We start from the raw sequence: 16,250 nt of genomic DNA on the forward strand, positions 1-16,250 counted from the left end.
GTGACAGGTGAGCTAAAAATGTGTCCTCTAGAGTGGTCACAAGCAAAAAGTTTACGCACGGACGACGGACGCTGCGCGATCACAAAAGCTCACCTTGTCACTTTGTGACAGGTGAGCTAAAAAGTAGACCTAAAATTTAGCCAGTTCAAGTATCTCAAAAGCTTACAACTTTAAACCCAAATGTAGCTGTTGATATCCTTATGCAGGCGAGTTTGGAGACAAATCAAAATGCCATAACCAGACGGTTGATTCTGTGTCTTGAAATTGACCATTGGAAATATTACATTCATGCTCACTTTTTTAGCTCACCTGTGACCGGGTGAGCTTTTGTGATCTCCCTTCGTCCGTCAACAATGTCTTGTGAACTCGTTAGAGACCACATTTTGCAACCGATTTTAATCAAAATTGCACAGAACTTGTATTAGCGTATTATCTCGGTTACTTGCGAAAATTGGCTAGATCCCATCATGGGTTCCATAGTTATAGCCCCTTAAAGGGACAACATTTGCTATTTTGGCTTGTGAACACGGTAGAGACCACATTTTGCAATAGATTTTAATCAAACTTACAAACAACTTTTATTGGCATAATATCTCAGTTTCTTTCGAACACTGGCCAGATCCAATCATGGGTTCTAGCGTAATGGCACCTTAAAGGGTAAAATCTGCTATTTTGGCTTTGCAGCCATGTAGAGACTTCATTTATGGTTTAATTTGACACAAACTTGCAAAATATCTTTAACAGCAATAGATCTTGGATTACATGATGAATCCGTCAGATCAAATGATAGGTTCCGGAGTTACGGCCCCTAAGTGACCCCTGAAAGAGCCAAAATTTGTTAATTTTAACCTTGTAGAAGTGACTTTTTACATTGGATTTTAACCACACTTAAATTCAATTGAACTCACAATAAGATCTCGGTTCCTTTCGAAAACCGGCTTTATTCCATCACGGATTCTAGAGTTACTGCCCCCGAAAGGGGCAGTTTTTTCTTTTTTTCTATTCTGGCCATTTCAGCCATACAGATGTTTCATTTATGCTATGATCTGAAACACACTTGCACAAAATGTTTATCTTGATGATCTCTAGGCCAAGTTTGAAACTGGGTCATGTGAGTTTAAAAACTAGGTCACCAGATCAAATCAAAGGAAAAGCTTGTTAACATCAGAGGCCATACTTTAGACCCTATCATCATGAAATTTGGTCAGAATGTTTATCTTGATGATTCCTATGCCAAGTATCAAACTATGTCATACGGGGTCAAAAACTAGGTCACCCAGTCAAATCAAAGGAAAACGTTTTAAACACACTTGCGGTCGTATTTACGCTCCTATCTTCATGAAACTTTGCAAGAATGTTTATCTTGATGATTCCTAGTATAAGATCGAAACTGGGTGATGTGGAGTCAAAACCTACATCACCACTTAAATCAAAGTCAAAGCTTTTTAACAGGCCAAGTTTAACAGGTGTGCGATATAGGGTCATCATGACCCTCTTGTTTAACGTTTGGATCATAAATAAAATTTGCTAAATAATTATCAATGATGATGAAGCTATTTTCCTTTAACTGATTCCATATTTACCTGTAAATTCAGCCAAAATTGACAGAAGAAATCTTCAGTCTTTACAGGTAAAGTGAGGAGTGTGAGATACATAGAGGCTTACTGGACTATGTGCCTTTAAATCACAATCAGTATTATTTTAGCACACTTAAACAGTATTATCATCCCTATTATCCAATAATTATGGAATGTAATGTTGGTCCTTGAGAAGCAATGTACTCTTTCACGTAATTTTATTACACATATACTGGAATGAACTTTTCATAACAGGTAATAAAATAATCACAAAGGGCACATATTTATATTTCATTTTATTGCCTCAGTTTTGTTCAGACACATTTAGAGAGATTGTCACAATATAAAATATCACATCTGTTGTCAATCAAGAGTATTTTCTCTCTCCATCAGCGAGTATATCCCGAGACACCAGCATACGCATCACTTCATTTGTTCCTGAAAGAAATACAAACAAGAGGACCATGATGGTCCTGAATCGCTCACCTATCCCCACATGACCCAGTGTTGAACTGAGTATGAAGTCGTTATTTCTATTATTTGTCATAGTGACCTAGGTTTTGAGCATATGTGACCTAGATATCATCAAGATAAAAAATTCTGACCAATTTTCATGAACTCCATTGAAAAATATGACCTCTAGAGAGGTCACAAGGTTTTTCTATTATTTGACCTAATGACCTAGTTTTTGAAGGTACGTGACCCACTTTTAAACTTGACCTAGATATCATCAAGGTGAACAATCTCACCGATTTTCATGAAGATCTCATGAAAAATATGGCCTTTAGAGAGGTCACAAGGTTTTTCTATTTTTCAACCTACTGACCTAGTTTTTGACCGCACATGACCCAGTTACGAACTTGACCTAGATATCATCAAGCTGAACATTCTCATTAATTTTCATGAAGATCCATTGAGAAATATGGCCTCTAGAAAGGTCACAAGGTTTTTCTATTTTTAGACCTACTGACCTAGTTTTTGACCGCACGTGACCCAGTTTCGAATTTGATCTAGATATCATCAAGGTGAACATTCTGACCTATTTCCATGAAGATCTCTTGAAAAATATGGCCTCTAAAGAGGTCACAAGGTTTTTCTATTTTTAGATCTACTGACCTAGTTATTGACCGCACGTGACCCAGTTTCAAACTTGAGCTAGAGATCATCAAGGTGAACATTCTGACCAATTTCTATGAAGATCCATTGAGAAATATGGCCTCTAGAGAGGTCACAAGGTTTTTCTATTTTTAGACCTACTGACCTAGTTTTTGACCCCACGTGACCCAGTTTCGAACTTGACCTAGATATCATCTAGGTTAACATTCTGACCAATATTCATGAAGATCTCTTGAAAAATATGGCCTCTAGAGAGGTCACAATGTTTTTCTATTTTTAGATCTACTGACCTAGTTTTTGACCCCACGTGACCCAGTTTCGAACTTGATCTAGATATCATCAAGATGAACAATCTGACTAATTTTCATGAAGATCCATTGAGAAATATGGCCTCTAGAGAGGTCACAAGGTTTTTCTATTTTTAGACCTACTGACCTAGTTTTTGACCCTACGTGACCCAGTTTCGAACTTGACCTAGATATCATCAAGGTGAACATTCTGACCAATATTCATGAAGATCTCTTGAAAAAAATAGCCTCTAGAGAGGTCACAAGGTTTTTCTATTTTTAGATCTACTGACCTAGTTTTTGACCCCACGTGACCCAGTTTCGAACTTGACCTAGATATCATCAAGATGAACATTCTGACCAATTTTCATGAAGATCCATTGAGAAATATGGCCTCTAGAGAGGTCACAAGGTTTTTCTATTTTTAGACCTACTGACCTAGTTTTTGACCCCACGTGACCCAGTTTCGAACTTGACCTAGATATCATCAAGGTGAACATTCTGACCAATTTTCATGAAGATCTCATGAAAAATATGGCCTCTAGAGAGGTCACAAGTTTTTCTATTTTAGATCTACTGACCTAGTTTTTGACCGCACGTGACCCAGTTTCGAACTTGACCTAGATATCATCAAGATGAACATTCTGACCAACTTTCATAAAGATCCCATGAAAAATGTGACCTCTAGAGTGGTCACAAGCAAAAGTTTACGGACTGACAGACGGACGCACGGACGCACGGACGACGGACGACGGACGCCACGCGATCACAAAAGCTCACCTTGTCACTTTGTGACAGGTGAGCTAAAAAAACACACAATTTGTTGGCAATATTTGGTCTCATCATTTTGGTAAGTTTATTGGAAAGAAAGAGGTTTCATTTCAAGGTGTCTTTTTTTCAAACATCAGGGCCATGATGACCCTAGATCGCTCACCTGCCGTATTTTGCTTGCTTGGAAAATGGTCATGCAAAAAATATCTGTAAAATTATTTTGAAATATGGACAGCGTTTTCTGAAACAAGAGCTGTCCGTAAGACAGCGCGCTCGACTTTTCTCAGTGCTTGACTATGAATTAGAGCTTTGCCAGTAAAAAAAATCCAAGTTAAAAAGGGACATAACTCTGTCAAAATTCAAATCAGAGTTATAGGAATTGTGTGTCCTGGTGTAGACTTAAATAGTAAATAACTGTTTTGAGTTTCAAGTAAAAAGCTTTATTAGTAACAGTGATATTTGACTTTATCAAAAATTTTAACAAAAAAAATCTAAGTTAAAAAGGGGCATAATTCTGTCAAAATTCAATCAGAGTTATGGGGATTGTTTCTCCTGGTGTAGACTTTGATGGTAAATAAGTATTTTAAGTTTCAAGTCAATAGCTTTGATAGTAACAGAGATATTTGACTTTATCAAAAACTTTAACCAAACATTCTAAGTTAAAAAGGGGCACAATTCTGTCAAAATTCAAACCAGAGTTATGGGGATTGTTTCTTCTGGTGTAGACTTTGATGGTAAATAAGTACTTTAAGTTTCAAGTCAATAGCTTTGAAAGTAACAGAGATATTTGACTTTATCAAAAACTTTAACCAAAAATTCTAAGTTAACAAGAGCTGTCACTAATGGTGACAAATGCCCCCAGCAGCACCTTGACCTTTGACCTGGTGACCTTGACCTTTGACGTGGAGACCCCAAAGTCAATAGGGGTCGTGTACTCAGTGAGTACTATTAGCATTTGAAGTTTGAAGGTCCTGGGTGCAGTGGTTCGCGAGTTAAGTGCCTTCATGCAAAAAGTTAACGTTGGCCCCTGTGACCTTGACCTTTGACCTGGTGACCCCAAAGTCAATAGGTGTCGTGTACTCAGTGAGTACTATCAGCATGTGAAGTTTGAAGGTCCTGGGTGCAGTGGTTCGCGTGTAAAGTGCCTTCATGCAAAAAGTTAACGTTGCCCCCTGTGACCTTGACCTTTGACCTGGTGACCCCAAAGTCAGTAGGGGTCGTGTACTCAATGAGTACTATCAGCATGTGAAGTTTGAAGGTCCTGGGTGCAGTGCTTTGCGAGTAAAGTGCCTTCAAGCAAAAAGTTAACGTTGTGACTAACGAACGAACTAACGGACAGTTGAAAACTAATATGCCTCCCTTCGGGGGGCATAAAAAGGGGCATAATTCTGTCATACAACAAACACACACTGTGGTGTCCTCCATACCAGACACACACCATGTTGTCCTCAATACAACACTCACACACACATTGTGGTGTCCTCCAGCCAACATGCTAACTGTTCTGGTGAGCAAAGGCTGGTCCACTATCACTACTAACTTCCGACAGAAAATCTGACTGCCAGCTAACATGTAAGTTCGAATACTAAATGTTTCTTGATTAGGGTGAGTGAGCGATAAGGAGACAAATTTCGATGATCATTATGTAGAAATGAATGCTTTAAAAGTCAAGTAATAAGCAACGACAATTACTGGTGTAAATACTAACCGATTTGAAAACAAGAACAAATTTCAGTCACATAATGGTTACAAGTGACTTGCATGTGCCTGATAAGTTGTTTATTGCTCAGTAATTAATAAGAAACCATTTTCAATCTAAAGGTTACGATGACCTTAACCCTTGAGGTACTGACCCAAAAACAATAGTAGTCATCTCCTGATCAAAGGCTATCATTCTATGTAACCTTAAAATAAAAAAGCTTCAAATACTGCAGTATATCGTTATCAGTTTTGAGGTCACTATGACCTTGACCTTTGACTGTTTAACCCCCCAAGACATAAGCAGTCATTTGTTGACCACAGGCAATAATTCTGTGAAGCTAAAAAGCATTAGGGACAAGTGTTCTTTAGTTGTTAAGCGATATTGTTTTCGTTATTTTCAAGGTAAATGCCACCTTGACCTTTGGCCTACTAATCAAACAATGAGGGTCATCTACTGATTAGAGGCAATCATCCTATAAAGTCTGATGACTGTAGGTCAATGTGTTCTTTAATTATTAAGCAGAAACAAACTGTGACTAAGACCTGTGACCTAATGATCTCTAAAACAAGGACCATCTACTGACCTCAGGCAATCATCCTATGAAGTTTGACCATTCTGAGACCAAGCATCCTCTCATTATTGTTGAACAAGAGGGCCATGAAGGCCCTGTATCGCTCACCTGACCTATTGACCTCAAGATCATCAAGATAGTTTCATTAAGATATGGTCATAAATGTGACCTCTAAAGTGTTAACTAACTTTTCCTTTGATTTGACCTGGTGACCTAGTTTTTGAGCCTATATGACCCAGATTCGAACTTGACCTAAAGATCATCAAGACTAACATTCTGACTAAGTTTCATGAAGATAAAGTCATAAATGTGGCCTCTAGAGTGTTAACAAGCTTTTCCTTTGATTTGACCCGGTGACCTAGTTTTTGATCCCACATGACCCAGATTCGAATTTGACCTAAAGATCATCAAGATTAACATTCTGACTAAGTTTCATAAAGATACAGTCATAAATGTGGCCTCTAGAGTGTTAACAAGCTTTTCCTTTGATTTGACCCGGTGACCTAGTTTTTGACCCCACCTGACCCAGATCTGAACATGACCTATAGATCATCAAGATTAACATTCTGACCAAGTTTCATTTAGATATGGTCATAAATGTGGCCTCTACTGTGTTAACTAGCTTTTCCTTTGATTTGACCTGGTGACCTAGTTTTTGACCCTACATGACCCAGATTCAAACGGGACTTTGAGATCATCATGAGTAACATTCTGACCAAGTTTCATGAAGATACATCATAAATGTGGCCTCTACAGTGTTAACAAGCTTTTCGGTGACCTAGTTTTTGACCCCACATGACCCTGATTCGAACTTGACCTAAAGATCATCAAGATTAACATTCTAAGTTTCATAAAGATACAGTCATAAATGTGGCCTCTAGAGTGTTAACAAGCTTTTCCTTTGATTTGACCCGGTGACCTAGGTTTTGAACCCACATGACCCTGATTCGAACTTGACCTAAAGATCATCAAGATTAACATTCTGACTAAGTTTCATAAAGATACAATCATAAATGTGGCCTCTAGAGTGTTAACAAGCTTTTCCTTTGATTTGACTCGGTGACCTAGTTTTTGACCCCACCTGACCCAGATTTGAACACGACCTATAGATCATCAAGATTAACATTCTGATCAAGTTTCATTAAGATATGGTCACAAATGTGGCCTCTAGAGTGTTAACAAGCTTTTCCTTTGATTTGACCTGGTGACCTAGTTTTTGACCCAAGATGACCCAATATCGAACTCATCCAAGATTTTATTAAGGGTAACACTCTGACCAAGTTTCATTAAGATTGGGCCAAAATTGTTACCTCTAGAGTGTTAACAAGTGTTTCCTTTGATTTGACCTGGTGACCTAGTTTTTAACCCCAGATGACCCAATATCGAACTTGTCCAAGATTTTTATGAGGGTAACATTCTGACCAAGTTTCATTAAGATTGGGCCAAAATTGTGACCTCTAGAGTGTTAACAAGCTTTTCCTTTGATTTGACCTGGTGACCTAGTTTTTGACCACAGATGACCCAATATCGAACTCATCCAAGATTTTATTGAGGGTAACATTCTGACCAAGTTTCATTAAGATTGGGCTAAAATTGTGACCTCTAGAGTGTTAACAAGCTTTTCCTTTGATTTGACCTGGTATCCTAGTTTTTGACCCCAGATGACCCAATATCAAACTTGTCCAAGATTTTTATGAGGGTAACATTCTGACCAAGTTTCATTAAGATTAGGCCAAATTTGTGACCTCTAGAGTGTTAACAGTCAAATTGTTGACGACGGACGGACGGACGATGGACACAGGGTGATCACAAAAGCTCACCTTGAGCACTTTGTGCTCAGGTGAGCTAAAAATCAAATGGTCTGAATGACCTACAGACAATGGGCAAAACAAAGTGGAACATAAATATGGCTTATCTATGGACAAAGGTAATCACCCCATGACATCTGACAGCTACAAATCCGAAAGGTTTTGACAAACTGACTGAAAAACTTTTTTAAGTCTTAATGTCACATTTCCCTTGACTCAAGGAGAATACCACTCATCTATTGGCCACAGGCAAATCTCCTTTCGCCATCTTTCCTCACACACTCACCACATCCCAAAACTAATCAATGTACTCTAATCTAGTTGGTAATCCAGACTCAAAATCAATTTGCTTCACCTTCCCTTATGGATTTCCCAAAATTTAAGCCATAATTTTTCATCTTTTAACTTAAATGACACTGGGTGGTGAAGGAACTAACGAATTCATTTTTAAACATAATTACCTTCAAGAATCTGGTGAACCCGGCAGTCTCTCATATACTGTTGTACTGCATAATCTTTCAAATACCCATACCCTCCATGTATTTGTATCGCTTGATTACATATCTGAAACAGATCAACTAATAACTATTTAAAGAAATATGCAAAGATGGTAAATCATATATTAGTGAATAAAACACATTATTAATTTATACCTCATTTTATTCTCAATGCAAAACTTCCATACGACAAATTTTTGATATCTATACTTTTTCTATAGGAATATTGTGACAGTCGTTATTTCTGTTGGTCAATTTAAGCCAAAAAACAAGAAGCTGCGTTCAATAAACACTTGATGCCCCCGGTGGCATGGGCATCCTTGTCGATACAAAGCAACCTAAGTCCAAAACGAGGTCAAGTTCAGGGTCAAACTGAGGCATGTCTGAAGATGAGGAATGGTCACAGGTTACATCTGCATTAGTATCAAGTCATTCTAGTAAGGGGTATTGATGCTAGACAAAACGGTCCCATTTGGTTAACCAAGAGATGGCCCATATAAAGCAACCTAAGTCCAAAATGAGGTCAAGGTCAAGGTCAAACTGAGGTCAGGTGATGTCTGAAGATGAGGAATGTCACAGGTTACATCTGCATTAGTATCAAGTCATTCTAGTAAGGGGTATTGATGCTAGACGAAACGGTCCCATTTGGTTAACCAAGAGATGGCCCATATAAAGCAACCTAAGTCCAAAATGAGGTCAAGGTCATGGTCAAACTGAGGTCAGGTGATGTCTGAAGATGAGGAATGGTCACAGGTTACATCTGCATTCGTATCAAGCCATTCTAGTAAGGGGTATTGATGCTAGACGAAACGGTCCCATTTGGTTAACCTCGTACGGACGGACGGACAGGACAATCACTATATGCCTCCCGCATCAGTAGATGCCTGGGGCGTAAAAACAAAAACAATGTCAATGACAATATACAAGCCTTCCACAGATTAAAACTTTGTGATTTTTTCAATGAAAGTTTCTAAATGCGTTTGTTATACATGTGCATTAAAAAGTCTTTCTATTCTCCCAACTTTATTAAACATATACCACATCGCGTTACATGGGACAGCTATATATTGCCAACATTTATAGAAATACTGTCAGCCTCCACATTGCCTTTGCTGACAACTTACTCTCCTTATACTGACAATGTTTTCTGTCCAAGGGACCCGCTCAGTGCAATATAATATCTATATGTTTTATGTCGCATCTGATCCTGCATTTGATACAAAATGTTGAAAAAATGATACTATCGATACTGTAAAGTCAAAATTTAATGCAAATCTGAATAGCTTCTCTGGCAGTAGGGAGTTGATAAAAAAATTCAATCCAAAGATTGCCTTTTCTATCTTCAGGTTACTCTCAATGTAATTAAATATTTCAGGAGGAAAATCTTAAGTATTTGTCATAACTTGGCTAATTGCATAGAAATCATCTGTAATTTAGTCTTCTTAAAGAAATTTAAACAAGAAAAATAAATAATTCAGTGCTTCTAGCTTACATTAAAACATTCATCAGTAGCAAAATATTTTGCCATAGAGCACAAGGCGACTTTCTCTGGCCAGTCCTCCTCTAGCGCTCTGGCGGCTTGCCTCACCATGTTCCGTGACACTACAAGCTTTGTTGCCATTTCTGCCAGCAGAAATTGTAAATACTGAAAATAATTAGATAATTTTGCAAAATATCCAATAAAGTAAACAAGAATGATGTCAACAGTGTATATGTATTATATTACATTGCCAACTGAAAATACTTTACAGAATACATGTAAAATTATAAAGTCCCCAAAAAGGGAGTAAAACTAAAAAATAATTGGACATTAAACTCCTGAAAATATGTGCATGTTCACTTCATCTTGATGATGTACACAAAGTTTTATTTGAATTGGGAGGAATGTGTAGTACACAATGTACAGATGTTTATTTCAAAATCCAAAACAGGGCCATAATTCAAGAAAAAAAATCTTACCTACTTTATAAATATTTCATTTGAATTGGATGAAAACTTGTAGGAGTCGAGTACACAAGAAAATGTAACAGATAGACAGACAGTTAAAACACTGTATGCCTCCCTAGTCTTAAATACAAGGGACACAAAGATGTATTCTGTTTCTGCTTATCAGTACATGCATGTAACTTTACTGGTATATATCTGAGTTGTGTATTTATTTTAAAAATAAATTGTTTATTTTTCAGTTAAGACTTCAGTAACAAAACATTTAAAGACACATCTGACAGTTTTCTATATGTATATAGGCAAAAAATTTCCTACAGACAGAATTTCTTTAAACTTTGTGTACTGACTGAGAATCAAGTTTAAAACGGAAATATGTATTATAAATCATAGGTAGCAGTGCTTTGTCTTGAATTATCTGCCCTTGAAAATCAGAAAATACTAAAAAATCCAATTTTCAAGGGAAGATAATTCAAGATTAAGGCAAGGGAACTGTGCATTTTAATTCATATTTCTTTTTTAGTCATCATTTGCATTCGGTCCATGGGAAAGACCAGGACTTTGAGGTATCATTTTGTCATGTTCATAGTCAAGGACATTTGCCACGGTGTCTATATTGACATGGGGCAACATTTTCTTATGGACAGAATTTCTTCTTTAAACTGTGTTTACTGACAGAGCATAAATATAAAATAAAGCAAATCATAGGTACCCAGCCTTGGTCATGAATTGTCTGCCCTTGTAAGTCGGAAAATACTGAAAAAATCTATTTTCAAGGGCAGATAATTCAAGATCAAGCACCGGTACCTATGATTTTTAATAAATATTTCCGTTTTATACTTGATTCTCAGTCAGTTAAAGAAATTCTGTCTGTAGGAAACATTTTGCCTATATACATATAGACTAGATGCCCACGGGCAACATGTCGAGCCCGTCAGCTGTCAAAAGGACTGGGAGTTGCACACGACACTCTGTCGCATTGAGGCAAACATTTATGCCAAATAAAAAAAAGATTGCAAAAAGTTACAATGTAAGTTATTTGTAGTAACAACAAAGGGAAGTAAATCTTTAAAAGAAAAAAAATAAAAAAAATTTGTAAGTCCACACAAAAACCCTTACCAGTAGAGATAGGTCAAAATACACCTCAAAATTGGATGTAACATGCAAGTTGTACTACAGAAAAGTTGTCCTGATTTTTCCCTACCACCAGTAATAAAAAAGTTACAGGGCCCACACTGGGCTGAAAAAAGTTGGAACCACCTTTTTTCTCGGGAACGGTAGGGAGGGTGCTGGAGAGGTTTCCCTTCCCGCGGTGCGTTGAAAATTTTTGTTACTTCCCATAAGCAAATGGTGATATTCTAGCTATATAGGGGGACTTTTGAATGAAAGTGGGTATACCTCTAAAGCAAGTTTTGTATTTTAAAATGTTGTTGGATGTTTGAAGCAACCTGTCTGAAATATTTTTCCATTACATCTTCTTTTTGTTGTGGGCCTACTATGTAAATGCATGGCCCGGGGGCTGTGTTTTTGGTGCTCTGTGCTTTCGAGAAATCTACCCTGATACAGGATTACATTTCAAATCCATTCCTAACTTTTAAAGACATTCAAAAAACTTGGCAAACACCTTTACTAATTACTTACTAAGATCACAGACACGGATCCAGTGTATTTTTTTTTTTTTTGATTAATATAAAAAAACAACCTTTTTTCACAGACATATGCTTTCTATATGTTAGAGAAATGAAAAAAAAAATGATGACAAAAATCCGGTCACAGTGTCGTGTATGATACTGTGACCGGATTTTTTGTCATCATTTTTTTTTTTCATTTGACTAACATATAAAAAGTATATTTGTGTGAAAAAAAGGATTTTTATATTAAACAAAAAATACACTGGACCTGTGCCTGTGACTAAGATACTGTCTGACGGTGCCAACAACGTTAAAAAATTCATCAAACCATTCATTATTTTGCCGATTTATTATTAATTATTTGATCCATGGAAATTAAAGGCATCAATCATTTAATCCGGCGTAATGACAACGAAACAAAAAGATTATTTTAACCCGATAATCGGTTGCTAATTGATTGCAAATTGCATCTTCTCGCGTGTCAAGATGTTTATTACACATTGTTATATGTAAAGCAAGCGCAGACTGGGTAGTACTATCCCGAAATAAGTTAATTTTATAAGGTAAAATTATCGGAACCAGTCAACTGTTTTTTTTAACATAATTTCTCGGAGGTTACGATTTAGAACGTCTGAAACAAAATGGCGGTCCAAATTACGAACATTTTTTCATTTTCGCCACTCGCGATTTTTCTTCGCCACTTTCCTCGCAGATTCGCCAAATGGCTCGAGTGGCGAACGACAGCGTGGGCCCTGAGTTACAATACAAGCTATTTATAGTAACAACAAAGGGAAGTAATTCTAGGTTCTTGCGCATGACACTCCGTCTCATGATGGTGAACAATTGTGCCAAGTTACATCAAAATCCCTCTATGCGTGAAAAAGAAATGCTCCGGACAGTCATTCTTGTATCTGACCTTTGACCTCTAAATGTGTCCTTGACCTTAGACCTAAGGACCTGGCCCCAATTTCACGAAAAAACTTAAGTAATTGCTTAGCTAAGTCTGTTATTTCAAATGCTTGTATTCGCCCTTTATGCGTCTTCAATGTTGACTTTTTCATCCATAACAGAACCGTATATGTCAGTTTCATAGATCAAAACACAATAATTTTGAATTTTACGGAAAATGCAGTATAGAAATAAGAAAAATACTTAAGCAAATACTTAAGTTCGTTATATCGTGCTTAAAGAGAAATGTCATATTTGCGTGACAGAAATAAATACTGCAGAGAAATGCTAGTAACCATAGTGTATTTTAGCTATAAATACATTGTTATAGAAAAAAATCAACTTTAAATAACAATTACTTAAGTAATAACACTATTTTAAAATAACAGACTTAACTAAGTAATTACTTAAGTTTTTTTGTGAAATTGGGGCCTGGTTCTTGCGCATGACACTCTGTCTCATGATGGTGAACATTTATGCCAAGTTACATCAAAATCCCTCCATGCATGAAGAAGAAATGCTCCGGACAAAGTTGTCATTCTTGTATACTTTGACCTCTAAGTGTGACCTTGACCTTAGACCTAGGGACCTGATTCTTGTGCCTGACACTCCGTCTCATGATGGTGAACAATTGTGCCAAGTTACATCAAAACCCCTCCATGCATGAAGAAGCAATGCTCCAGACAGTCGTTATTGAATTTGACCTTTGACCTCTGTGACCTTGACCTTTGAGATAGGAACCTGGCGTTTGCGCATGACACTCCGTCTCACTGAGGTTAACATTCATGCCAAATATAAACAAGATTGCTCCATACATGTCAAAGTTATGGTCCGGACAAACAAATCCGGACGGACGCACGCACATACACCGAACAGCCATTTGGACATCTATGTCTTCGCTTCCGCAAGCGGGCTCAACAAAAACTGTCAGATGTGTCTTTAAGAGCTGATCATGGGCTTCTTTTTTATATTTTCAACATGTATGAACTTGAATATCCATTTATTTGTTTACACCGTACATAGGGAAATATCTAATGAGGAAGAATTAAAATTAGAAATCAAAATTTTAAATTCTTATTCATACTTTTAACTATCATTTAAAACTTATTATTAATGTATATAACAATCATTTACTATACATATGTCAAAGCCTCCATTGCTGATTGCTACTGTTGCATTATGTGAATGATTTGAGAAATTTTGCATCAAAAAGGGTTTATATTTACTGGAAATTAACATGTTTGTCCAAAGGAGATGTCCCCTGCCTACCTGAATGTCTTCCAAAGAACATACTGTTTTCTCCAACTTTGAGATGATCCCTGCTTACCTGAAAGTTTTCCAGGGTTTGTCCAAACTGTTTTCTAACTTTGAGATGATCCCTGCTTAACTCTACACTTGCCTGGGCTGCTCCTAACGAACATGATGCTGCAAATACATTTAAATTAAACAAACTATCAAATGGTCACCAATGCATAATTCCTGCTCTTCACATCATAAACATCCTCTCATATTTACAGACAAACCATGAAGATAGAAGCAGTGATGGTTACTTAATGCCTAATGAAGTGCCTATAACATTTATGTTACAAAGTGTTTGTAAGCTTACAAGGCTTGTTTGGTAACTCTTGTGTTACTTGTGTCACTACTTCATCTGAGATGTACAATTTTCTGGATAATGCCCATGGAAAGCCTGCATTAAGGTCCTCATTTCCATTCTGGAAAATTTAGACCTTTTATTCAAAATAGTAACAAATTAAACCATTATTACAAGTTACAACATATATTAACTGCACCATAAGGAATTTTATTCCAGTTTGAATATTTTTTCATCTGCTTGTATTTCAAAAAGGCATGCATGATGGCCTCCATATTCTTTAAACAAGCCTTTTCAATAAATAAAAATTTACAACTGATTTCTTAACTGAAATTTAATGGCAGTAAACATAGATAAAAGTGAAATAGAAACCATCTAACTAACAGTGTATGGAATCAACATATTTGGTTGTTAAGTAATTCCATTTAGAGACCAGTCTTACATAATTTTAAAGTCTCAAAATCAACTTCTCAGACCCAACTTTAGAGTAACAAGAGCTATCCAAAGACTATTTGACAACTTCTAAGTCAAACAAGAGCTCATCGAACACTAAATGCCCCCCCTTGATGCATTCAGTAATTGCACAGGGAACAGAAATTATATGCTCACTGTTAACAAAAGTTTTTATGTTCTGGTTCAATGTGACATTGACCTTTGACCTATTGACCTCAAAATCAACAGGGGTCATCTGGTGGTCATGATCAACCTCCCTATTAAGTTTAGTGATCCTAGGCCCAAGCGTTTTCGAGGTATCGTCCGGAAAGAGTTTAACTGTTCTGGGTCAGTGTGACTTTGACCTTTAGCCTACAGACCTCAAAATCTATAGGGGTCATCTACAGGTCATGACCAACCTCCCTATCAAATTTCATGATCCTAGGCCCAAGCGTTCTCAAGTTATTGTCTGGAAATGGTTTAAATGTTCTGGGTCACTGTAACCTTGACCTTTGACCTACTGACCTTAAAATCAATAGGGGTCATCGGCTGGTCATGATGAACCTCTCTATCATCTTTTATGACCCACGGCCCAAGCATTCTCAAGTTATCATCCAGAAACCGTTTAACTGTTCCTGGCAAATCTGACCTTGAACTTTGACCAAATGACCTCAAAATCAATAGGGATCATCTGCTGGTCATGATCAATCTCCCTATCAATTTTCCTGATCCTAGGCCCAAGCGTTCTTGAGTTATCGCCCAGAAACCGTTTTACTGTTCCTGGTCACTGTGACCTTGACCTTTGACCAACTGACCTTAAAATCTAAATGCATCATCTGCTGGTCATGACCAACCTTCCTATCAAATTTCACGATCCTAGGCCTAAGTAATCTCGAGTAATCATTCAGAAACCGCTTAACTGTTCAGAGTCACTGTGACCTTGAACTTTGATATACTGACCTCAAAATCAATAGGGGTCATCTGCTAGTCATGATCAACCTCCCTATCAACTTTCATGATCCTAGGCCTAAGCGTTCTTGAGTTATCATTCGGAAACCGTTTAACTGTTCAGGGTCACTGTGACCTTGACCTTTGACATACAGATCTCAAAATCAATAGGGGTCATCTGCAGGTCATGACCAACCTCCCTATCAACTTTCACAATCCTAGGCACAAGCAATCTTGAGTTAACATCCGGAAACCGTTTAACTGTTCCGGGTCACTGTGACCTTGAACTTCGACATACTGACCTCAAAATCAATAGGGGTCATCTGCTGGTCATTACCAACCTTCCTATCAACTTTCATGATCCTAGGCCCAAGCGTTCTTGAGTTATCATACGGAAACGGATTGGTCTACATACAGACTGACC

At 37.3% G+C, this 16,250-nt stretch overlaps 1 protein-coding gene across 1 annotated transcript in view; it reads right to left on the reverse strand.

Annotated features, from left to right (window-relative positions):
- Positions 1 to 1,880: 1,880 nt before the first annotated feature.
- Positions 1,881 to 16,250, reverse strand: part of LOC128556185 (isobutyryl-CoA dehydrogenase, mitochondrial-like) — a 34,506-nt gene continuing 20,136 nt past the window's right edge. Inside the window, exons 8-11 of the mRNA XM_053540333.1 lie at positions 14,180 to 14,277; positions 9,822 to 9,974; positions 8,294 to 8,396; positions 1,881 to 2,015 (exon numbers count right to left, since the gene is read on the reverse strand). Of these exons, the coding sequence (XP_053396308.1) occupies positions 1,945 to 2,015; positions 8,294 to 8,396; positions 9,822 to 9,974; positions 14,180 to 14,277 (425 nt within the window). The 3' untranslated portion in view covers positions 1,881 to 1,944. The remainder of the gene's footprint in view (positions 2,016 to 8,293; positions 8,397 to 9,821; positions 9,975 to 14,179; positions 14,278 to 16,250) is intronic.

The sequence above is a fragment of the Mercenaria mercenaria genome, chromosome 4 (genome assembly GCF_021730395.1).
Source record: "Mercenaria mercenaria strain notata chromosome 4, MADL_Memer_1, whole genome shotgun sequence".
NCBI classification, from domain to species: domain Eukaryota; kingdom Metazoa; phylum Mollusca; class Bivalvia; order Venerida; family Veneridae; genus Mercenaria; species Mercenaria mercenaria.